The sequence below is a fragment of the Oncorhynchus masou genome, unplaced genomic scaffold (genome assembly GCF_036934945.1).
Source record: "Oncorhynchus masou masou isolate Uvic2021 unplaced genomic scaffold, UVic_Omas_1.1 unplaced_scaffold_4086, whole genome shotgun sequence".
NCBI lineage: Eukaryota > Metazoa > Chordata > Actinopteri > Salmoniformes > Salmonidae > Oncorhynchus > Oncorhynchus masou.
The window spans coordinates 3,410-31,375 of record NW_027010486.1 but is presented as its reverse complement, the minus strand read 5'-3'; the positions used below and the strand labels follow the sequence as shown (position 1 = coordinate 31,375).

The 27,966-nt window shown below is 46.7% G+C and overlaps 1 protein-coding gene across 1 annotated transcript; it reads right to left on the bottom strand.

Annotated features, from left to right (window-relative positions):
- Positions 1 to 1,403: 1,403 nt before the first annotated feature.
- On the bottom strand, positions 1,404 to 27,966 carry LOC135534885 (ferroxidase HEPHL1-like; the record flags this gene model as incomplete). Its single annotated transcript, XM_064961694.1, has 2 exons — positions 27,884 to 27,966; positions 1,404 to 1,648 (listed from the first exon to the last, which is right to left on the bottom strand). Coding segments are annotated over exons 1-2 (283 nt in total), but the record flags the coding sequence as incomplete, so codon positions are not given.

The following is a 27,966-nucleotide window of genomic DNA, read 5'->3' as shown; positions in this document are numbered from 1 at the left end:
TAACTAGATGAGATACTAGAAGTCACAACTAGATGAGATACTAGAGGCGTCTTAACTAGATGAGATACTAGAGAGCGTCTTAACTAGATATCTTTGGCCAGCAAGTCAGACAAGTGTTTGGTTCCTTGATTCCAATCCAGAATGTGGTTGTGATATCATTCTATTGGACCCTGTTCTACCATTCTGACCAATACCATTCTCTACAACATAAAGAGTTGTTGTGTAAGCCTATGACCAGGTTGTCTAAGAAAAGCCTTTCCTGTTCGAGAGGATGGAAGAGGAAGGGAAACAACAGAGAACGGGAGAGTGCAGTTTCATATCTGATTTCTTGCATTAGCTAGGTGCTCATTCTTCGATCTAGGTATTGGTTCTCATTGGTCACTATTGTCAGAGTAATATTTCCAATGTATTCATTACACATAGCAAAAGACCTAGAAACTGGAACTTTGCCACAATCTGTCTGTCTGTCTGTCTGTCTGTCTAAATTATCTACTGTATGAGAGACCTGTCTGTCTGTCTGTCTGTCTGTCTATCTACATTATCTACTGTATGAGAGACCTGTCTGTCTGTCTGTCTGTCTGTCAACATTATCTACTGTCTACATTATCTACTCATCTAGTTTAGACTGTATGAGAGACCTGTCTGTCTGTCTGTCTGTCTGTCTGTCTGTCTGTCTGTCTGTCTATCTACATTATCTACTGTATGAGAGACCTGTCTGTCTGTCTGTCTGTCTGTCTGTCTGTCTGTCTGTCTGTCTGTCTGTCTGTCTACATTATCTACTGTATGAGAGACCTGTCTGTCTGTCTGTCTACATTATCTACTGTATGAGAGACCTGTCTGTCTGTCTGTCTGTCTGTCTGTCTGTCAACATTATCTACTGTCTACATTATCTACTCATCTAGTTTAGACTGTATGAGAGACCTGTCTGTCTGTCTGTCTGTCTGTCTGTCTGTCTGTCTGTCTGTCTGTCTGTCTGTCTGTCTGTCTGTCTGTCTGTCTATCTACATTATCTACTGTATGAGAGACCTGTCTGTCTGTCTGTCTGTCTGTCTGTCTGTCTGTCTGTCTGTCTGTCTGTCTGTCTGACCACATTATCTACTGTATGAGAGACCCGTCAAGTCTGTCTGACTACATTCTCTGTGATAAACAGAATATGATAGGCTCAACAATAGGGTCAGGGTCAAGAGAACTTTCAGAGGAACGGAGAGCAGAGAGACTATGGATGGAGATGGAGAGTGTGAGTGGAGGGGGGTCTGTGTTTTGGAGGGGGGTCTGTGTGGAGGGGTCTGTGTGTGTGTGTGTGTGTGTGTGTGTGTGTGTGTGTGTGTGTGTGTGTGTGTGTGTGTGTGTGTGTGTGTGTGTGTGTGTGTGTGTGTGTGTGTGTGCGTGCGTGTGTGTCCTACCCTCTGAGTCCTTCTCGTAGAAGACCCCATGAGGGTGCATGGAGTAGTTTCTGGAGGCAAAGTTCTTCAAGTGCACAATGATGACATCATCAACCTCTGCCCGCAGCACAGGCCCCAGGTAACCCAGCCAGCCGGGCCGGGGCGCCTCGATGAGGTAGGAGGCATCAGTGTACTGCCTGTACACAGCCTTCTTATACACACTGCCAATACGCTGGGGACCACTCTGGAGGAACAATGACGCATGCCTGGGGGAGAGAGGGGGAAAAGAGAGAGTCAGAGAGATGGAGACAAAAACAAAGAGAAAAAGGGAGCGCGCGAGAGAGAGAGAGAGAGAGAGAGAGAGAGAGAGAGAGAGAGAGAGAGAGAGAGAGAGAAAGAAAGGGAGCGCGAGAGAGAGAGAGAGAGAGAGAGACAGAGAGATGGAGACAAAAACAGAGAGAAAAAGGGAGCGAAAGAGAGCGAGAGAGAGAAAGCGAGAGCTGAGACCCCCCCCAACCAGCTGAGACCCCTCCAACCAGCTGAGACCCCCCCAAGCAAACCCTGGCCACACTCTATATATGCCCCCCCAAATCAGACCTATACCCCTTCTGCCCATCCCCACACCCCCCACCCCTGCAGCAAGGACCTCAACATGACAGCAGGACATGTGCCCAGGCCGTGAGCAGAGCAACAGGCCCAACCCCACTATTACACCCCCCCCAAGCCCCATCCTGCAACATGCCCAACCCCCCACTATTACACCCCCCAACCCCCACTATTACACCCCCAAGCCCCATCCTGCAACAGGCCCAGCCACCACTCTTACACCCCCCCCCCAAGCCCCATCCTGCAACAGGCCCAGCCCCCACTCTTACACCCCACCAAGCCCCATCCTGCAACAGGCCCAACCCCCACTATTACACCCCCCCCCCAAGCCCCATCCTGCAACAGGCCCAACCCCCACTATTACACCCCCCAAGCCCCATCCTGCAACAGGCCCAGCCCCCACTCTTACACCCCCAAGCCCCATCCTGCAACAGGCCCAACCCCACTATTACCCCCCCCCCCCCCCAAGCCCCATCCTGCAACAGGCCCAGCCCCACTCTTACACCCCCCCCCCAAGCCCCATCCTGCAACAGGCCCAACCCCCACTATTACACCCCCCCCAAGCCCCATCCTGCAACAGGCCCAGCCCCCACTCTTACACCCCCCCAAGCCCCATCCTGCAACAGGCCCAACCCCCACTATTACCCCCCCCCCAAGCCCCATCCTGCAACAGGCCCAGCCCCACTCTTACACCCCCCCCAAGCCCCATCCTGCAACAGGCCCAACCCCCACTATTACACCCCCCCAAGCCCCATCCTGCAACAGGCCCAGCCCCCACTCTTACACCCCCCCCAAGCCCCATCCTGCAACAGGCCCAACCCCACTCTTACACCCCCCAAGCCCCATCCTGCAACAGGCCCAACCCCACTATTACACCCCCAAGCCCCATCCTGCAACAGGCCCAACCCCCACTATTACACCCCCAAGCCCCATCCTGCAACAGGCCCAACCCCCACTATTACACCCCCCCAAGCCCCATCCTGCAACAGGCCCAACCCCACTATTACACCCCCCAAGCCCCATCCCGCAACAGGCCCAACCCCCACTATTACACCCCCCAAGCCCCATCCTGCAACAGGCCCAACCCCCACTATTACACCCCCAAGCCCCATCCTGCAACAGGCCCAACCCCCACTATTACACCCCCCCCCCCAAGCCCCATCCTGCAACAGGCCCAACCCCCACTATTACAGAGGTCATCTGCCTTTGGCCTAAAGATCAGGAACCCAGACTTCATCAAAGATATCGGAAATACAGACATTGTCATCTTACAAGAAACCTGGTATAGATGAGACGGACTCACTGTTAGCCCTCTAGGTTACAGAGAGCTGTACTAGTCTGTGGTGACCTTAATACCAGAAGTAGACAAGAACCTGACACCCTCAGCACACAGGGGGACAAACACTTAGTAAGAGCGCCGACAGATATGCCAGCTCTGCTTCAAGCTCCGAAGCAACTTTTCAGGATTTTGGTTTTTGTGTGTTATTTATTACATTTTTAGCACAGATTTTTTAATTTTTTATAACATACAGCCTGAAAGAACTTTTGGATATCAGCAAGGTGGTAACTTGCATTAAGAGCAGGAATACAACCTCCCCGAATGGGATCCTTCATTGGTACCTCCCAGGGTAAATTTAACTTGTTCCAAATTCTGCTCCAAAACACAAAACACCCCGGCGGAGAAGAGATATTCGGACTTCTTGGACTTCCACCGCTTCCAAGTATATTACTCGCTAATGTTCAATCTCTGGACAATAAAGTAGATGAGCTCAGGGCGAGGATCTCCTTTCAGAGAGACATCAGGGACTGTAACACACTCTGTTTGACGGAATCATGCCTCTCTCCAGATATACTTTCACCATCCATTCAGTCAGCGGGGGTTCTCTGTCCATCGCGCTGACACCACTACTCTCCAGATCTGACCCATCACACCACTACTCCCCAGATCTGACCCATCACACCACTACTCCCAAGATCTGACCCATCACACCACTACTCTCCAGATCTGACCCATCACACCACTACTCTCCAGATCTGAACCATCACACCACTACTCTCCAGATCTGACCCATCACACCACTATTCTCCAGATCTGACCCATCACACCACTACTCTCCAGATCTGACCCATCACACCACTACTCTCCAGATCTGACCCATCACACCACTACTCTCCAGATCTGACCCATCACACCACTACTCTCCAGATCTGACCCATCACACCACTACTCTCCAGATCTGACCCATCACACCACTACTCTCTAGATCTGACCCATCACACCACTACTCTCCAGATCTGACCCATCACACCACTACTCTCCAGATCTGACCCATCACACCACTACTCTCCAGATCTGACGCATCACACCACTACTCTCCAGATCTGACCCATCACACCACTACTCTCCAGATCTGACCCATCACACCACTACTCTCCAGATCTGATCCATCACACCACTACTCTGCAGATCTGATCCATCACACCACTACTCTATAGATCTGACCCATCACACCAGATCTGACCCATCACACCACTACTCTCCAGATCTGACCCATCACCCCACTACTCTCCAGATCTGACCCATCACACCACTACTCTCCAGATCTGACCCCTCACACCACTACTCTCCAGATCTGACCCATCACACCACTACTCTCCAGATCTGACCCATCACCCACTACTCTCCAGATCTGACCCATCACCCCACTACTCTCCAGATCTGACCCATCACCCCACTACTCTCCAGATCTGACCCATCACACCACTACTCTCCAGATCTGACCCATCACCCCACTACTCTCCAGATCTGACCCATCACACCACTACTCTCCAGATCTGACCCATCACACCACTACTCTCCAGATCTGACCCATCACACCACTACTCTCCAGATCTGACCCATCACACCACTACTCTCCAGATCTGACCCATCACACCACTACTCTCCAGATCTGACCCATCACACCACTACTCTCCAGATCTGACCCATCACACCACTACTCTCCAGATCTGACCCATCACACCACTACTCTCCAGATCTGACCCATCACATCACAATACTCTCCAGATCTGACCCATCCCAGCACTACTCTCCAGATCTGACCCATCACCCCACTACTCTCCAGATCTGACCCATCACACCACTACTCTCCAGATCTGACCCATCACACCACTACTCTCCAGATCTGAACCATCACACCACTACTCTCCAGATCTGACCCATCACACCACTACTCTCCAGATCTGACCCATCACACCACTACTCTCCAGATCTGACCCATCACACCACTACTCTCCAGATCTGACCCATCACACCACTACTCTCCAGATCTGACCCATCACACCACTACTCTCCAGATCTGACCCATCACACCACTACTCTCCAGATCTGACCCATCACACCACTACTCTCCAGATCTGACCCATCACACCACTACTCTCCAGATCTGACCCATCACACCACTACTCTCCAGATCTGACCCATCACACCACTACTCTCCAGATCTGACCCATCACACCACTACTCTCAGATCTGACCCATCACACCAATACTCTCAGATCTGACCCATCCCAGCACTACTCTCCAGATCTGACCCATCACCCCACTACTCTCCAGATCTGACCCATCACACCACTACTCTCCAGATCTGACCCATCACACCACTACTCTTCAGATCTGAACCATCACACCACTACTCTCCAGATCTGACCCATCACACCACTACTCTCCAGATCTGACCCATCACACCACTACTCTCAGATCTGACCCATCACACCACTACTCTCCAGATCTGACCCATCACACCACTACTCTCCAGATCTGACCCATCACACCACTACTCTCCAGATCTGACCCATCACACCACTACTCTCCAGATCTGACCCATCACACCACTACTCTCCAGATCTGACCCATCACACCACTACTCTCCAGATCTGAACCATCACACCACTACTCTCCAGATCTGACCCATCACACCACTACTCTCCAGATCTGACCCATCACACCACTACTCTCCAGATCTGACCCATGACCCATCACCACTACTCTCCAGATCTGACCCATCACACCACTACTCCAGATCTGACCCATCACACCACTACTCTCCAGATCTGACCCATCACACCACTACTCTCCAGATCTGACCCATCACACCACTACTCTCCAGATCTGACCCATCACACCAATACTCTCCAGATCTGACCCATCCCAGCACTACTCTCCAGATCTGACCCATCACCCCACTACTCTCCAGATCTGACCCATCACACCACTACTCTCCAGATCTGAACCATCACACCACTACTCTCCAGATCTGAACCATCACACCACTACTCTCCAGATCTGACCCATCACACCACTACTCTCAGATCTGACCCATCACACCACTACTCTCCAGATCTGACCCATCACACCACTACTCTCCCAGATCTGACCCATCACACCACTACTCTCCAGATCTGACCCATCACACCACTACTCTCCAGATCTGACCCATCACACCACTACTCTCCAGATCTGACCCATCACACCACTACTCTCCAGATCTGACCCATCACACCACTACTCTCCAGATCTGACCCATCACACCACTACTCTCCAGATCTGACCCATCACACCACTACTCTCCAGATCTGACCCATCACACCACTACTCTCCAGATCTGACCCATCACACCACTACTCTCCAGATCTGACCCATCACACCACTACTCTCCAGATCTGACCCATCACACCACTACTCTCCAGATCTGACCCATCACACCACTACTCTCCAGATCTGACCCATCACCACCACTACTCTCCAGATCTGACCCATCACACCACTACTCTGCAGATCTGACCCATCACACCAATACTCTCCAGATCTGACCCATCCCAGCACTACTCTCCAGATCTGACCCATCACCCATCCACTACTCTCCAGATCTGACCCATCACACCACTACTCTCCAGATCTGACCCATCTGACCCATCCACTACTCTTCAGATCTGAACCATCACACCACTACTCTCAGATCTGACCCATCACACCACTACTCTCCAGATCTGACCCATCACACCACTACTCTCCAGATCTGACCCATCACACCACTACTCTCCAGATCTGACCCATCACACCACTACTCTCCAGATCTGACCCATCACACCACTACTCTCCAGATCTGACCCATCACACCACTACTCTCCAGATCTGACCCATCACACCACTACTCTCCAGATCTGACCCATCACACCACTACTCTCCAGATCTGACCCATCACACCACTACTCTCCAGATCTGACCCATCACACCACTACTCTCCAGATCTGACCCATCACACCACTACTCTCCAGATCTGACCCATCACACCACTACTCTCCAGATCTGACCCATCACACCACTACTCTCCAGATCTGACCCATCACACCACTACTCTCCAGATCTGAACCATCACACCACTACTCTCCAGATCTGACCCATCACACCACTACTCTCCAGATCTGACCCATCACACCACTACTCTGCAGATCTGACCCATCACACCACTACTCTCCAGATCTGACCCATCACACCACTACTCTCCAGATCTGACCCATCACACCACTACTCTCAGATCTGACCCATCACACCACTACTCCAGATCTGACCCATCACACCACTACTCTCCAGATCTGAACCATCACACCACTACTCTCCAGATCTGACCCATCACACCACTACTCTCCAGATCTGACCCATCACACCACTACTCTGCAGATCTGACCCATCACACCAATACTCTCCAGATCTGACCCATCCCAGCACTACTCTCCAGATCTGACCCATCACCCCACTACTCTCCAGATCTGACCCATCACACCACTACTCTCCAGATCTGACCCATCACACCACTACTCTTCAGATCTGAACCATCACACCACTACTCTCCAGATCTGACCCATCACACCACTACTCTCCAGATCTGACCCATCACACCACTACTCTCCAGATCTGACCCATCACACCACTACTCTCCAGATCTGACCCATCACACCACTACTCTCCAGATCTGACCCATCACACCACTACTCTCCAGATCTGACCCATCACACCACTACTCTCCAGATCTGACCCATCACACCACTACTCTCCAGATCTGACCCATCACACCACTACTACTCCAGATCTGAACCATCACACCACTACTCTCCAGATCTGACCCATCACACCACTACTCTTCAGATCTGACCCATCACACCACTACTCTCCAGATCTGACCCATCACACCACTACTCTCCAGATCTGACCCATCACACCACTACTCTCCAGATCTGACCCATCACACCACTACTCTCCAGATCTGACCCATCACACCACAACTCTCCAGATCTGACCCATCACACCACTACTCTCCAGATCTGACCCATCACACCAATACTCTCCAGATCTGACCCATCCATCACAACACTACTCTCCAGATCTGACCCATCACCCCACTACTCTCCAGATCTGACCCATCACACCACTACTCTCCAGATCTGACCCATCACACCACTACTCTCCAGATCTGAACCATCACACCACTACTCTCCAGATCTGACCCATCACACCACTACTCTCCAGATCTGACCCATCACACCACTACTCTCCAGATCTGACCCATCACACCACTACTCTCCAGATCTGACCCATCACACCACTACTCTCCAGATCTGACCCATCACACCACTACTCTCCAGATCTGACCCATCACACCACTACTCTCCAGATCTGACCCATCACACCACTGACCCATCACACCTCCAGATCTGACCCATCACACCACTACTCTCCAGATCTGACCCATCACACCACTACTCTCCAGATCTGACCCATCACACCACTACTCTCCAGATCTGACCCATCACACCACTACTCTCCAGATCTGACCCATCACACCACTACTCTCCAGATCTGACCCATCCCAGCACTACTCTCCAGATCTGACCCATCACACCACTACTCTCCAGATCTGACCCATCACACCACTACTCTCCAGATCTGAACCATCACACCACTACTCTCCAGATCTGAACCATCACACCACTACTCTCCAGATCTGACCCATCACACCACTGACCCATCTCCAGATCTGACCCATCACACCACTACTCTCCAGATCTGACCCATCACACCACTACTCTCCAGATCTGACCCATCACACCACTACTCTCCAGATCTGACCCATCACACCACTACTCTCCAGATCTGACCCATCACACCACTACTCTCCAGATCTGAACCATCACACCACTACTCTCCAGATCTGAACCATCACACCACTACTCTCCAGATCTGACCCATCACACCACTACTCTCCAGATCTGACCCATCACACCACTACTCTCCAGATCTGACCCATCACACCACTACTCTCCAGATCTGATCCATCACACCACTACTCTCCAGATCTGACCCATCACACCACTACTCTCCAGATCTGACCCATCACACCACTACTCTCCAGATCTGACCCATCACACCACTACTCTCCAGATCTGACCCATCACACCACTACTCTCCAGATCTGACCCATCCCACCACTACTCCCCAGATCTGACCCATCCCACCACTACTCTCCAGATCTGACCCATCACACCACCCATCACACCACTACTCAGATCTGAACCATCACCCCACTACTCTCCAGATCTGACCCATCACACCACTACTCTCCAGATCTGACCCATCCCACCACTACTCTCCCAGATCTGACCCATCACACCACTACTCTCCAGATCTGACCCATCACACCACTACTCTCCAGATCTGACCCATCACACCACTACTCTCCAGATCTGATCCATCACACCACTACTCTCCAGATCTGACCCATCACAGCACTACTTCCAGATCTGACCCATCACACCACTACTCTCCAGATCTGACCCATCCCCCACTACTCCCCAGATCTGACCCATCACACCACTACTCTCAGATCTGACCCATCACACCACTACTCTCCAGATCTGACCAATCACAGCACTACTCTCCAGATCTGACCCATCACACCACTACTCTCCAGATCTGACCCATCCCACCACTACTCCCCAGATCTGACCCATCACACCACTACTCTCCAGATCTGACCCATCACACCACTTCTCTCCAGATCTGAACCATCACACCACTACTCTCCAGATCTGAACCATCACACCACTACTCTCCAGATCTGACCCATCACACCACTACTCTCCAGATCTGACCCATCACACCACTACTCTCCAGATCTGACCCATCACACCACTACTCTCCAGATCTGATCCATCACACCACTACTCTCCAGATCTGACCCATCACACCACTACTCTCCAGATCTGACCCATCACACCACTACTCTCCAGATCTGACCCATCACACCACTACTCTCCAGATCTGACCCATCACACCACTACTCTCCAGATCTGACCCATCCCACCACTACTCCCCAGATCTGACCCATCCCACCACTACTCTCCAGATCTGACCCATCACACCACTACTCTCCAGATCTGAACCATCACCCCACTACTCTCCAGATCTGACCCATCACACCACTACTCTCCAGATCTGACCCATCCCACCACTACTCTCCCAGATCTGACCCATCACACCACTACTCTCCAGATCTGACCCATCACAACACTACTCTCCAGATCTGACCCATCACACCACTACTCTCCAGATCTGATCCATCACACCACTACTCTCCAGATCTGACCCATCACAGCACTACTCTCCAGATCTGACCCATCACACCACTACTCTCCAGATCTGACCCATCCCACCACTACTCCCCAGATCTGACCCATCACACCACTACTCTCCAGATCTGACCCATCACACCACTACTCTCCAGATCTGACCCATCACACCACTACTCTCCAGATCTGACCCATCACACCACTACTCTCCAGATCTGACCCATCACCCACTACTCTCCAGATCTGACCCATCACCCCACTACTCTCCAGATCTGACCCATCACCCCACTACTCTCCAGATCTGACCCATCACCCCACTACTCTCCAGATCTGACCCCTCAAACCACTACTCTCCAGATCTGACCCATCACACCACTACTCTCCAGATCTGACCCATCACCCCACTACTCTCCAGATCTGACCCATCACCCCACTACTGATCTCAGATCAGATCTGACCCATCACCCCACTACTCTCCAGATCTGACCCATCACACCACTACTCTCCAGATCTGACCCATCACACCACTACTCTCCAGATCTGACCCATCACACCACTACTCTCCAGATCTGACCCATCACACCACTACTCTCCAGATCTGACCCATCACACCACTACTCTCCAGATCTGACCCATCACACCACTACTCTCCAGATCTGACCCATCACACCACTACTCTCCAGATCTGACCCATCACACCACTACTCTCCAGATCTGACCCATCACACCACTACTCTCCAGATCTGACCCATCACACCACTACTCTCCAGATCTGACCCATCACACCACTACTCTCCAGATCTGACCCATCACACCACTACTCTCCAGATCTGACCCATCACACCACTACTCTCCAGATCTGACCCATCACCCCACTACTCTCCAGATCTGACCCATCACCACTACTCTCCAGATCTGACCCATCACCCCACTACTCTCCAGATCTGACCCCTCAAACCACTACTCTCTCAGATCTGACCCATCACACCACTACTCTCCAGATCTGACCCATCACCCCACTACTCTCCAGATCTGACCCATCACCCCACTACTCTCCAGATCTGACCCATCACACCACTACTCTCCAGATCTGACCCATCACACCACTACTCTCCAGATCTGACCCATCACACCACTACTCTCCAGATCTGACCCATCACACCACTACTCTCCAGATCTGACCCATCCCACCACTACTCCCCAGATCTGACCCATCACACCACTACTCTCCAGATCTGACCCATCACACCACTACTCTCCAGATCTGACCCATCACACCACTACTCTCCAGATCTGACCCATCACACCACTACTCTCCAGATCTGACCCATCACCCCACTACTCTCCAGATCTGACCCATCACCCCACTACTCTCCAGATCTGACCCATCACCCCACTACTCTCCAGATCTGACCCATCACCCCACTACTCTCCAGATCTGACCCCTCAAACCACTACTCTCCAGATCTGACCCATCACACCACTACTCTCCAGATCTGACCCATCACCCCACTACTCTCCAGATCTGACCCATCACCCCACTACTCTCCAGATCTGACCCATCACCCCACTACTCTCCAGATCTGACCCATCACACCACTACTCTCCAGATCTGACCCATCACCCCACTACTCTCCAGATCTGACCCATCACACCACTACTCTCCAGATCTGACCCATCACACCACTACTCTCCAGATCTGACCCATCACACCACTACTCTCCAGATCTGACCCATCACACCACTACTCTCCAGATCTGACCCATCACACCACTACTCTCCAGATCTGACCCATCACACCACTACTCTCCAGATCTGACCCATCACACCACTACTCTCCAGATCTGACCCATCACACCACTACTCTCCAGATCTGACCCATCACACCACTACTCTCCAGATCTGACCCATCACACCACTACTCTGCAGATCTGACCCATCACACCACTACTCTCCAGATCTGACCCATCACACCACTACTCTCCAGATCTGACCCATCACACCACTACTCTCCAGATCTGACCCATCACACCACTACTCTCCAGATCTGACCCATCACACCACTACTCTCCAGATCTGACCCATCACACCACTACTCTCCAGATCTGAACAATCACACCACTACTCTCCAGATCTGACCCATCACACCAATACTCTCCAGATCTGACCCATCCCAGCACTACTCTCCAGATCTTACCCATCACCCCACTACTCTCCAGATCTGACCCATCACACCACTACTCTCCAGATCTGACCCATCACACCACTACTCTCCAGATCTGAACCATCACACCACTACTCTCCAGATCTGACCCATCACACCACTACTCTCCAGATCTGACCCATCCCACCACTACTCCCCAGATCTGACCCATCACACCACTACTCTCCAGATCTGACCCATCACACCACTACTCTCCAGATCTGACCCATCACACCACTACTCTCCAGATCTGAACCATCACACCACTACTCTCCAGATCTGACCCATCACACCACTACTCTCCAGATCTGACCCATCCCACCACTACTCCCCAGATCTGACCCATCACACCACTACTCTCCAGATCTGACCCATCACACCACTACTCTCCAGATCTGACCCATCACACCACTACTCTCCAGATCTGAAACCATCACACCACTACTCTCCAGATCTGACCCATCACACCACTACTCTCCAGATCTGACCCATCACACCACTACTCTCCAGATCTGACCCATCACACCACTACTCTCCAGATCTGACCCATCACCCCACTACTCTCCAGATCTGACCCATCACACCACTACTCTCCAGATCTGACCCATCACACCACTACTCTCCAGATCTGAACCATCACACCACTACTCTCCAGATCTGAACCATCACACCACTACTCTCCAGATCTGACCCATCACACCACTACTCTCCAGATCTGACCCATCACACCACTACTCTCCAGATCTGACCCATCACACCACTACTCTCCAGATCTGATCCATCACACCACTACTCTCCAGATCTGACCCATCACACCACTACTCTCCAGATCTGACCCATCACACCACTACTCTCCAGATCTGACCCATCACACCACTACTCTCCAGATCTGACCCATCACACCACTACTCTCCAGATCTGACCCATCCCACCACTACTCCCCAGATCTGACCCATCCCACCACTACTCTCCAGATCTGACCCATCACACCACTACTCTCCAGATCTGAACCATCACACCACTACTCTCCAGATCTGACCCATCACACCACTACTCTCCAGATCTGACCCATCCCACCACTACTCCCCAGATCTGACCCATCACACCACTACTCTCCAGATCTGACCCATCACACCACTACTCTCCAGATCTGACCCATCACACCACTACTCTCCAGATCTGATCCATCACACCACTACTCTCCAGATCTGACCCATCACACCACTACTCTCCAGATCTGACCCATCACACCACTACTCTCCAGATCTGACCCATCCCACCACTACTCCCCAGATCTGACCCATCACACCACTACTCTCCAGATCTGACCCATCACACCACTACTCTCCAGATCTGACCCATCACACCACTACTCTCCAGATCTGACCCATCACCACTACTCTCCAGATCTGACCCATCACCCCACTACTCTCCAGATCTGACCCATCACCCCACTACTCTCCAGATCTGACCCATCACCCCACTACTCTCCAGATCTGACCCATCACACCACTACTCTCCAGATCTGACCCCTCACACCACTACTCTCCAGATCTGACCCATCACACCACTACTCTCCAGATCTGACCCATCACCCCACTACTCTCCAGATCTGACCCATCACCCCACTACTCTCCAGATCTGACCCATCACCCCACTACTCTCCAGATCTGACCCATCACACCACTACTCTCCAGATCTGACCCATCACCCCACTACTCTCCAGATCTGACCCATCACACCACTACTCTCCAGATCTGACCCATCACACCACTACTCTCCAGATCTGACCCATCACACCACTACTCTCCAGATCTGACCCATCACACCACTACTCTCCAGATCTGACCCATCACACCACTACTCTCCAGATCTGACCCATCACCCCACTACTCTCCAGATCTGACCCATCACCCCACTACTCTCCAGATCTGACCCATCACCCCACTACTCTCCAGATCTGACCCATCACACCACTACTCTCCAGATCTGACCCATCACCCCACTACTCTCCAGATCTGACCCATCACACCACTACTCTCCAGATCTGACCCATCACACCACTACTCTCCAGATCTGACCCATCACACCACTACTCTCCAGATCTGACCCATCACACCACTACTCTCCAGATCTGACCCATCACACCACTACTCTCCAGATCTGACCCATCACACCACTACTCTCCAGATCTGACACATCACACCACTACTCTCCAGATCTGACCCATCACACCACTACTCTCCAGATCTGACCCATCACACCACTACTCTCCAGATCTTACCCATCACACCACTACTCTGCAGATCTGACCCATCACACCACTACTCTCCAGATCTGACCCATCACACCACTACTCTCCAGATCTGACCCATCACACCACTACTCTCCAGATCTGAACCATCACACCACTACTCTCCAGATCTGACCCATCCCACCACTACTCTCCAGATCTGACCCATCACCCCACTACTCTCCAGATCTGACCCATCACACCACTACTCTCCAGATCTGACCCATCACCCCACTACTCTCCAGATCTGACCCATCACACCACTACTCTCCAGATCTGACCCATTCCACCACTACTCTCCAGATCTGACCCATCACACCACTACTCTCCAGATCTGACCCATCACACCACTACTCTCCAGATCTGACCCATCACACCACTACTCTCCAGATCTGATCCATCACACCACTACTCTGCAGATCTGATCCATCACACCACTACTCTATAGATCTGACCCATCACACCACTACTCTGCAGATCTGACCCATCACACCACTACTCTCCAGATCTGACCCATCACACCACTACTCTCCAGATCTGATCCATCACACCACTACTCTGCAGATCTGATCCATCACACCACTACTCTATAGATCTGACCCATCACACCAGATCTGACCCATCACACCACTATTCTCCAGATCTGACCCATCACACCACTACTCTCCAGATCTGACCCATCACACCACTACTCTCCAGATCTGACCCATCCCACCACTACTCTCCAGATCTGACCCATCACACCACTACTCTCCAGATCTGACCAATCACACCACTACTCTCCAGATCTGACCCATCACACCACTACTCTCCAGATCTGACCCATCACACCACTACTCTCCAGATCTGACCCATCACACCACTACTCTCCAGATCTGACCCATCACACCACTACTCTCCAGATCTGAACCATCACACCACTACTCTCCAGATCTGACCCATCACACCACTACTCTCCAGATCTGATCCATCACACCACTACTCTGCAGATCTGATCCATCACACCACTACTCTATAGATCTGACCCATCACACCACTACTCTGCAGATCTGACCCATCACACCACTACTCTCCAGATCTGACCCATCACACCACTACTCTCCAGATCTGATCCATCACACCACTACTCTGCAGATCTGATCCATCACACCACTACTCTATAGATCTGACCCATCACACCAGATCTGACCCATCACACCACTATTCTCCAGATCTGACCCATCACACCACTACTCTCCAGATCTGACCCATCACACCACTACTCTCCAGATCTGACCCATCCCACCACTACTCTCCAGATCTGACCCATCACACCACTACTCTCCAGATCTGACCAATCACACCACTACTCTCCAGATCTGACCCATCACACCACTACTCTCCAGATCTGACCCATCACACCACTACTCTCCAGATCTGACCCATCACACCACTACTCTCCAGATCTGACCCATCACACCACTACTCTCCAGATCTGAACCATCACACCACTACTCTCCAGATCTGACCCATCACACCACTACTCTCCAGATCTGACCCATCACACCACTACTCTCCAGATCTGATCCATCACACCACTACTCTGCAGATCTGATCCATCACACCACTACTCTATAGATCTGACCCATCACACCACTACTCTCCAGATCTGACCCATCACACCACTACTCTCCAGATCTGACCCATCACACCACTACTCTCCAGATCTGACCCATCACACCACTACTCTCCAGATCTGACCCATCACACCACTACTCTCCAGATCTGACCCATCACACCACTACTGTGTGGCTCAGTCGGTAGAGCATGGCGCTTGCAACGCCAAGCGTCGTGGGTTCGATTCCCGCTGGGACCACCCATATGTAAAAGTAGTGGCCCCAGCCGACTTGTAAGTCGCTTTGGACAAAAGCGTCTGCTAAATGGGATATATTATTATTATTATTATTATCTGACCCATCACACCACTACTCTCCAGATCTGACCCATCACACCACTACTCTCCAGATCTGAACCATCACACCACTACTCTCCAGATCTGACCCATCCCACCACTACTCTCCAGATCTGAACCATCACACCACTACTCTCCAGATCTGACCCATCACACCATTACTCTCCAGATCTGACCCATCACACCAGATCTGACCCATCACACCATTACTCTCCAGATCTGACCCATCACACCACTACTCTCCAGATCTGACCCATCACACCACTACTCTCCAGATCTGACCCATCACACCAGATCTGACCCATCACACCACTACTCTCCAGATCTGACCCATCACACCACTACTCTCCAGATCTGACCCATCACACCACTACTCTCCAGATCTGACCCATCACACCACTACTCTCCAGATCTGACCCATCACACCACTACTCTCCAGATCTGACCCATCCCACCACTCCTCAAGAGGGCCACTACGCTCCAGATCACGTCCTGTGCTCGGAGGTCGTTGATGAGGATCTACCCCATCACACAATTGTATTAATCATTAATCAAATAAAACAAGGGACCTTTCATATTTTCCCAGTACTTCTATGCATGGAATGTCTGTGATAATAGATGAATAGACATGTCTGTAAACATTACACATCTATAATGTCTGTGGGTGAATTATGAATTATGAGGATGTGTGAAAAATGGTGATGTAGATTTGTTTTAAATGTAAGAACATGTTGCAGATTAACTGTAATCGGTGACTATGGAAACACATTGTACAGTACACTCTTAGAAAAAAAAGGTGCTATCGAGAACCTAAAAGGGTTATTCAGCTATCCCCATAGGAGAACCCTTGGAAGAACCCTGTTGCGTTCCAAGTATAAACCTTTTTGGGGTTCTGTGTAGCACCCTTTCCACAGAGGATTCTACATGGAAACAGAAACTCTTCTCTCTGGATCCAAAATGGACTCTTCTATGCTCTTACTTGCACATCCTCATCTGCACATCTATCACTCCAGTGTAAATTGCTAAATTGTAATTACTTTGCCACTATTGGCTTATTTATTGCCTTTCCTCCTTACTTCATTTGCACACACTGTATACAGATTATTCTATTGTGTTATTGACTGTACGTTTGTTTATGTGTAACTGTGTTGTTGTTTGTGTCGAACTGCTTTGCTTTTTCTTGGCCAGGTCGCAGTTGTAAATGAGAACTTGTTCTCAACTAGCCTACCTGGTTAAATAAAGGTGAAATAAAACTAAAATTCTATGGGGACACGTGAAGAACCCTTTACTCTGAGAGTGTAGGTAATAATCTGTAGTCAGGTGGTCATTAGCAGGTAATGATGAGGTCTTACAGTGCCTTGCGAAAGTATTCGGCCCCCTTGAACTTTGTGACCTTTTGCCACATTTCAGGCTTCAAACAAAGATATAAAACTGTATTTTTTTGTGAAGAATCAACAACAAGTGGGACACAATCATGAAGTGGAACGACATTTATTGGATATTTCAAACTTTTTTAACAAATCAAAAACTGAAAAATTGGGCGTGCAAAATTATTCAGCCCGTTTACTTTCAGTGCAGCAAACTCTCTCCAGAAGTTCAGTGAGGTTCTCTGAATGATCCAATGTTGACCTAAATGACTAATGATGATAAATACAATCCACCTGTGTGTAATCAAGTCTCCGTATAAATGCACCTGCACTGTGATAGTCTCAGAGGTCCGTTAAAAGCGCAGAGAGCATCATGAAGAACAAGGAACACACCAGGCAGGTCCGAGATACTGTTGTGAAGAAGTTTAAAGCCGGATTTGGATATAAAAAGATTTCCCAAGCTTTAAACATCCCAAGGAGCACTGTGCAAGCGATAATATTGAAATGGAAGGAGTATCAGACCACTGCAAATCTACCAAGACCTGGCCGTCCCTCTAAACTTTCAGCTCAAAGAGGAGAAGACTGATCAGAGATGCAGCCAAGAGGCCCATGATCACTCTGGATGAACTGCAGAGATCTACAGCTAAGGTGGGAGACTCTGTCCATAGGACAACAATCAGTCGTATATTGCACAAATCTGGACTTTATGGAAGTGGCAAGAAGAAAGCCATTTCTTAATGATATCCATAAAAAGTGTCGTTTAAAGTTTGCCACAAGCCACCTGGGAGACACACCAAACATGTGGAAGAAGGTGCTCTGGTCAGATGAAACCAAAATTGAACTTTTTGGCAACAATGCAAAACGTTATGTTTGGCGTAAAAGCAACACAGCTCATCACAATGAACACACCATCACTGTCAAACATGGTGGTGGCAGCATCATGGTTTGGGCCTGCTTTTCTTCAGCAGGGACAGGGAAGATGGTTAAAATTGATGGGAAGATGGATGGAGCCAAATACAGGACCATTCTGGAAGAAAACATGATGGAGTCTGCAAAAGACCTGAGACTGGACGGAGATTTGTCTTCCAACAAGACAATGATCCAAAACATAAAGCAAAATCTACAATGGAATGGTTCAAAAATAAACATATCCAGGTGTTAGAATGGCCAAGTCAAAGTCCAGACCTGGAATCCAATCGAGAATCTGTGGAAAGAACTGAAAACTGCTGTTCACAAATGCTCTCCATCCAACCTCACTGAGCTCGAGCTGTTTTGCAAGGAGGAATGGGAAAAAATTTCAGTCTCTCGATGTGCAAAACTGATAGAGACATACCCCAAGCCACTTACAGCTGTAATCGCAGCAAAAGGTGGCGCTACAAAGTATTAACTTAAGGGGGCTGAATAATTTTGCACGCCCAATTTTTCAGTTTTTGATTTGTTAAAAAAGTTTGAAATATCCAATAAGTGTCGTTCCACTTCATGATTTTGTCCCACTTGTTGTTGATTCTTCACAAAAAAATACAGTTTGATATCTTTATGTTTGAAGCCTGAAATGTGGCAAAAGGTCGCAAAGTTCAAGGGGGCCGAATACTTTCACAAGGCACTGTAACTATGACCAGTATGCTACACAATATAACACATTGTATAGAGACAGTGGTGTAAAGTACCTCAGTAAAAAAACACTTTAAAGTACTTGCTTAAGTAGTTTTTTTCAGTATATGTGCTTTACAATTTATATTTTTTACAACTTTTACTTTTAATTCACTACATTACTCAATAAAATATTTTACTTTTTACTACCCTAACCCTTTTTACTTACTTTTTTTTTAACCCTAACCCTACATACATTTTCCTTGAAACCCAAAGGTACTCGTTACTTTTTGAATGCTTAGCAGGACAGGAAAATGGTCTAATTTACACACTTATCAAGAGAACATCCCTGGTCCTCCCTACTGCCTCTGATCTGGAGGACTCACTAAACAGAGAACATCCCTGGTCATCCCTACTGCCTCTGATCTGGAGGACTCACTAAACAGAGAACATCCCTGGTCACCCCTACTGTCTCTGATCTGGAGGACTCACTAAACAGAGAACATCCCTGGTCATCCCTACTGTCTCTGATCTGGAGGACTCACTAAACAGAGAACATCCCTGGTCATCCCTACTGCCTCTGATCTGGAGGACTCACTGAACAGAGAACATCCCTGGTCCCCTACTGCCTCTGATCTGGAGGACTCACTAAACAGAGAACATCCCTGGTCATCCCTACTGTCTCTGATCTGGAGGACTCACTAAACAGAGAACATTCCTGGTCATCCCTACTGCCTCTGATCTGGAGGACTCACTAAACAGAGAACATCCCTGGTCATCCATACTGCCTCTGATCTGGAGGACTCACTAAACAGAGAACATCCCTGGTCATCCCTACTGCCTCTGATCTGGAGGACTCACTAAACAGAGAACATCCCTGGTCATCCCTACTGCCTCTGATCTGGAGGACTCACTAAACAGAGAACATCCCTGGTCATCTCTACAGGCTCTGATCTGGAGGACTCACTAAACAGAGAACATCCCTGGTCATCCCTACTGCCTCTGATCTGGAGGACTCACTAAACAGAGAACATCCCTGGTTATCTCTACAGCCTCTGATCTGGAGGACTCACCAAACAGAGAACATCCCTGGTCATCCCTACTGCCTCTGATCTGGAGGACTCACTAAACAGAGAACATCCCTGGTCATCCCTACTGCCTCTGATCTGGAGGACTCACTAAACAGAGAACATCCCTGGTCATCTCTACAGCCTCTGATCTGGAGGACTCACTAAACAGAGAACATCCCTGGTCATCCCTACTGCCTCTGATCTGGAGGACTCACTAAACAGAGAACATCCCTGGTCATCTCTACAGCCTCTGATCTGGAGGACTCACTAAACAGAGAACATCCCTGGTCATCCCTACTGCCTCTGATCTGGAGGACTCACTAAACAGAGAACATCCCTGGTCATCCCTACTGTTTCTGATTTGGAGGACTCACTAAACAGAGAACATCCCTGGTCATCTCTACTGTCTCTGATTTGGAGGACTCACTAAACAGAGAACATCCCTGGTCATCCCTACTGCCTCTGATCTGGAGGACTCACTAAACACAAATACTTAATTTGTAAATTATATTGGGAGTGTTGGAGTGTGCCCCTGGCTATCTGTAAATTAATATATATATATATATATATATATATATATATATATATATATATTGTGCTGGCTGGTTTGCTTAATATAAGAAATTTGCAATGGTTTACACTTTTACATTTGATTTTGAAGTATATTTAAAATGAAATACTTTTAGACTTTTACTCAAATAGTACTTTACTCTCACCTTTAATAATAATAATTTTCTATTAAGGTATAACAAGTATAAGTATAACAAGTATAAGAATAACAAGTATAAGTATAACAAGTATAAGAATAACAAGTATAAGTATAACAAGTATAAGTTTAACAAGTATAAGAATAACAAGTATAAGTATAACAAGTATAAGTATAACAAGTATAACAAGTATAAGAATAACAAGTATAAGTATAACAAGTATAAGTATAACAAGTATAACAAGTATAAGAATAACAAGTATAAGTATAACAAGTATAAGTATAACAAGTATAAGAATAACAAGTATAAGTATAACAAGAATAAGAATAACAAGTATAAGAATAACAAGTATAAGAATAACAAGTATAAGTATAACAAGTATAAGTATAACAAGTATAACAAGTATAAGAATAACAAGTATAAGTATAACAAGTATAAGTATAACAAGTATAACAAGTATAAGAATAACAAGTATAAGAATAACAAGAATAAGTATAACAAGTATAAGAATAACAAGTATAACAAGTATAAGAATAACAAGTATAAGAATAACAAGTATAAGAATAACAAGAATAAGTATAACAAGTATAAGTATAACAAGTATAACAAGTATAAGAATAACAAGTATAACAAGTATAAGAATAACAAGTATAAGAATAACAAGAATAAGAATAACAAGTATAAGTATAACAAGTATAACAAGTATAAGTATAACAAGTATAAGTATAACAAGTATAACAAGTATAAGAATAACAAGTATAAGTATAACAAGTATAAGTATAACAAGTATAACAAGTATAAGAATAACAAGTATAAGAATAACAAGAATAAGAATAACAAGTATAAGAATAACAAGAATAAGTATAACAAGTATAACAAGTATAAGAATAACAAGTATAAGTATAACAAGTATAAGTATAACAAGTATAACAAGTATAAGAATAACAAGTATAAGTATAACAAGTATAAGTATAACAAGTATAACAAGAATAAGAATAACAAGTATAAGTATAACAAGTATAAGAATAACAAGTATAAGAATAACAAGAATAAGTATAACAAGTATAACAAGTATAAGAATAACAAGTATAAGTATAACAAGTATAACAAGAATAAGAATAACAAGTATAAGTATAACAAGTATAAGTATAACAAGTATAACAAGTATAAGTATAACAAGTATAACAAGTATAAGAATAACAAGTATAAGTATAACAAGTATAAGTATAACAAGTATAACAAGTATAAGAATAACAAGTATAAGTATAACAAGTATAAGTATAACAAGTATAACAAGAATAAGAATAACAAGTATAAGTATAACAAGTATAAGAATAACAAGTATAAGAATAACAAGAATAAGTATAACAAGTATAACAAGTATAAGTATAACAAGTATAAGTATAACAAGTATAAGAATAACAAGTATAAGAATAACAAGAATAAGTATAACAAGTATAAGTATAACAAGTATAACAAGTATAAGTATAACAAGTATAAGTATAACAAGTATAACAAGTATAAGTATAACAAGTATAAGTATAACAAGTATAAGTATAACAAGTATAACAAGTATAAGAATAACAAGTATAAGAATAACAAGTATAAGAATAACAAGAATAAGAATAACAAGAATAAGTATAAGAAGTATAACAAGTATAAGAATAACAAGTATAAGTATAACAAGTATAAGAATAACAAGTATAAGAATAACAAGTATAAGTATAACAAGTATAACAAGTATAAGAATAACAAGTATAAGTATAACAAGTATAAGAATAACAAGTATAAGAATAACAAGAATAAGTATAACAAGTATAACAAGTATAAGTATAAGTATAACAAGTATAAGAATAACAAGTATAAGAATAACAAGAATAAGTATAACAAGTATAAGTATAACAAGTATAAGTATAACAAGTATAAGAATAACAAGTATAAGAATAACAAGAATAAGTATAACAAGTATAAGAATAACAAGAATAAGTATAACAAGTATAAGTATAACAAGTATAACAAGTATAAGTATAACAAGTATAAGTATAACAAGTATAAGAATAACAAGTATAAGAATAACAAGTATAACAAGTATAAGAATAACAAGAATAAGTATAACAAGTATAAGTATAACAAGTATAACAAGTATAAGTATAACAAGTATAAGTATAACAAGTATAAGAATAACAAGAATAAGTATAACAAGTATAAGTATAACAAGTATAACAAGTATAAGTATAACAAGTATAAGTATAACAAGTATAAGAATAACAAGTATAAGAATAACAAGTATAACAAGTATAAGAATAACAATTATAACAAGTATAAGTATAACAAGTATAACAAGTATAAGTATAACAAGTATAAGTATAACAAGTATAAGAATAACAAGTATAAGAATAACTGTCACGCTGTCACGCCCTGGCCATAGTTTACTTTGTATGTTTCTATGTTTTGGTTGGTCAGGGTGTGATCTGAGTGGGCATTCTATGTTGGATGTCTTGTTTGTCTATTTCTATGTCTGGCCTGATATGGTTCTCAATCAGAGGCAGGTGTTAGTCATTGTCTCTGATTGGGAACCATATTTAGGTAGCCTGGGTTTCACTGTGTGTTTGTGGATGATTGTTCCTGTCTCTGTGTTTTGCACCAGATAGGGCTGTTTTCAGTTTTCGTACGTTTGTTATTTTGTTAGTTTAATCGTGTATAGTTTCCTTATTAAATAAAATGAATCACAACTACGCTGCATTTTGGTCCGCTCCTCCTTCCCACAACGAAAGCCGTGACAATAACAAGTCAGTCGGTCCCTCTCCTTGTTCGGACGGCGTTCGGCGGTCGACGTCACCGGCCTTCTAGCCATCGCCGATCCACTTTTCATTTTCCATTTGTTTTGTCTTTGTCTTACACACCTGGTTTCAATTCCCCCAATTACATCATCATTATTTAACCCTCTGTTTTCCCCATGGTTTTTGTGCGTGATTGTTTTATGTATGTTCGTTATCGTGGGCTCGGTATTACGACATGTTATTGTAATATTTGAGTAAAGTTACTTGTGTTACTCACCTCTGCTGTCCTGACTGCTCTGCACCAGCTACACCCAGACCACTACAGGGACTCATCTCTGCTGTCCTGACTGCTCTGCACCAGCTACACCCAGACCACTACAGGGACTCACCTCTGCTGTCCTGACTGCTCTGCACCAGCTACACCCAGACCACTACAGGGACTCATCTCTGCTGTCCTGACTGCTCTGCACCAGCTCCACCCAGACCACTACAGGGACTCATCTCTGCTGTCCTGACTGCTCTGCACCAGCTACACCCAGACCACTACAGGGACTCATCTCTGCTGTCCTGACTGCTCTGCACCAGCTACACCCAGACCACTACAGGGACTCATCTCTGCTGTCCTGACTGCTCTGCACCAGCTACACCCAGACCACTACAGGGACTCATCTCTGCTGTCCTGACTGCTCTGCACCAGCTACACCCAGACCACTACAGGGACTCACCTCTGCTGTCCTGACTGCTCTGCACCAGCTACACCCAGCCCACTACAGGGACTCACCTCTGCTGTCCTGACTGCTCTGCACCAGCTACACCCAGACCACTACAGGGACTCATCTCTGCTGTCCTGACTGCTCTGCACCAGGCCCACCCAGACCACTACAGGGACAGTAAAATATGTAACACTCTGGTAAGTAAAAAGACCTTTTGTGACCAGAATAAAACTGATGCATTTTCAGCCAGGTGTCGCCCAGTGGGCGAATGTTAAACATTACAATCCTAATCCAGAAGAACGGATCTAATTCTCCACTAGACAGGATGTGAAACACCATCATAGTGTTTAGAGGCTGTAGAGGAAACACCATCATAGTGTTTAGAGGCTGTAGAGGAAACACCATCATAGTGTTTAGAGGCTGTAGAGGAAACACCATCATAGTGTTTAGAGGCTATAGAGGAAACACCATCATAGTGTTTAGAGGCTGTAGAGGGGGGGAAAGAGGCTGTAGAGGAAACACCATCATAGTGTTTAGAGGCTGTAGAGGGGGGGAAACACCATCATAGTGTTTAGAGGCTGTAGAGGGGGAACACCATCATAGTGTTTAGAGGCTGTAGAGGTAACACCATCATAGTGTTTAGAGGCTGCAGAGGGGGAAACACCATCATAGTGTTTAGAGGCTGTAGAGGGGGGGTAACACCATCATAGTGTTTAGAGGTTATAGAGGGGAAACACCATCATAGTGTTTAGAGGCTGTGGGAAACACCATCATAGTGTTTAGAGGCTGTAGAGGGGAAACACCATCATAGTGTTTAGAGGCTGTAGAGGGGAAACACCATCAGTGTTTAGAGGCTGTAGAGGGGAAACACCATCATAGTGTTTAGAGGCTGTAGAGGGGAAACACCATCATAGTGTTTAGAGGCTGTAGAGGGGAAACACCATCATAGTGTTTAGAGGCTATAGAGGGGGGGTAACACCATCATAGTGTTTAGAGGCTGTAGAGGGGAAACACCATCATAGTGTTTAGAGGCTGTAGAGGGGAAACACCATCATAGTGTTTAGAGGCTGTAGAGGGGGGAAACACCATCATAGTGTTTAGAGGCTGTAGAGGGGGGGGGAAACACCATCATAGTGTTTAGAGGCTGTAGAGGGGGGGAAACACCATCAGTGTTTAGAGGCTATAGAGGGGGGAAACACAATCATAGTGTTTAGAGGCTGTAGAGGGGTGAAACACCATCATAGTGTTTAGAGGCTGGGAGGGGGAAACACCATCATAGTGTTTAGAGGCTGTAGAGGGGGAAACACCATCATAGTGTTTAGAGGCTGTAGAGGGGGAAAGAGGTTGTAGAGGAAACACCATCATAGTGTTTAGAGGCTATAGAGGGGGGACACACCATCATAGTGTTTAGAGGCTGTAGAGGAAACACCATCATAGTGTTTAGAGGCTATAGAGGGGGGAAACACCATCATAGTGTTTAGAGGCTTAGAGCGGAAACACCATCATAGTGTTTAGAGGCTGTAGAGGGGAAACACCATCATAGTGTTTAGAGGCTATAGAGGGGGGAAACACCATCATAGTGTTTAGAGGCTGTAGAGGGGGGAAACACCATCATAGTGTTTAGAGGCTGTAGAGGGGAAACACCATCATAGTGTTTAGAGGCTATAGAGGGGGGAAACACAATCATAGTGTTTAGAGGCTGTAGAGGGGTGAAACACCATCATAGTGTTTAGAGGCTGTAGAGGGGGGAAACACCATCATAGTGTTTAGAGGCTGTAGAGGGGGGAAACACCATCATCGTGTTTAGAGGCTGTAGAGGAAACACCATCAGTGTTTAGAGGCTGTAGAGGAAACACCACCTAAAGAGAAGGAATGCTCATCTACACTAAACACAAGTCAAAACAACCAGTTCCTGTTGTGATCACAGTTCCTGGCAAGGTGAGTCAGTTCTGTTACAACACACGTGATGTTTTAAAACGTCTCATGATGATGTTTCAATACTCCAGCAACGTTCATGGTTTCTCTCCTTCACGTTGGTGACATATCAGTTGCCATGAGTTGTTGGTGTTACCGAGCACTTCATTTTAACGTTGTAATAAATAACATGTTTAATTGGTTTCGGGGGCACCGACATACATATATATATTAGATAAACATTACAGATATTTTGCTGAGACAAGAGGCGCCATTTCAGTTACAATCTGTATTTTAAAATATTTGCCATCATTAGCAGAAAGAAATGAGAGGCCCTTATCAATCCCTCACGCGACTAGCGGGTCGATGTCACCGCACCCCACAACACCCTGGACCCGAAACGCAGTTCAAGGAGATGAAACTAGATGGTCTTTTTCGTATGAACACTGCAAAACATTGGTCAAACTTCTGCATGTGTTATGGAGACGTGAAAATAGCAATGAACTTTCTTCACCCTGTATTCGTGTTCATGAATTTAGGATATCTTCACGCCATAAGAGTAGGTAAACAAATAACACAACAAAAAATGTACACAAACACAGCATGTCAAAACTGAACTCACTCATCGTCCGCTATTTGTTTCCCGTTGATGAGGTTCATGCCAGTCGGAGCGTAGTCCCAGTTGATCTTTGATTCCCACGTAAT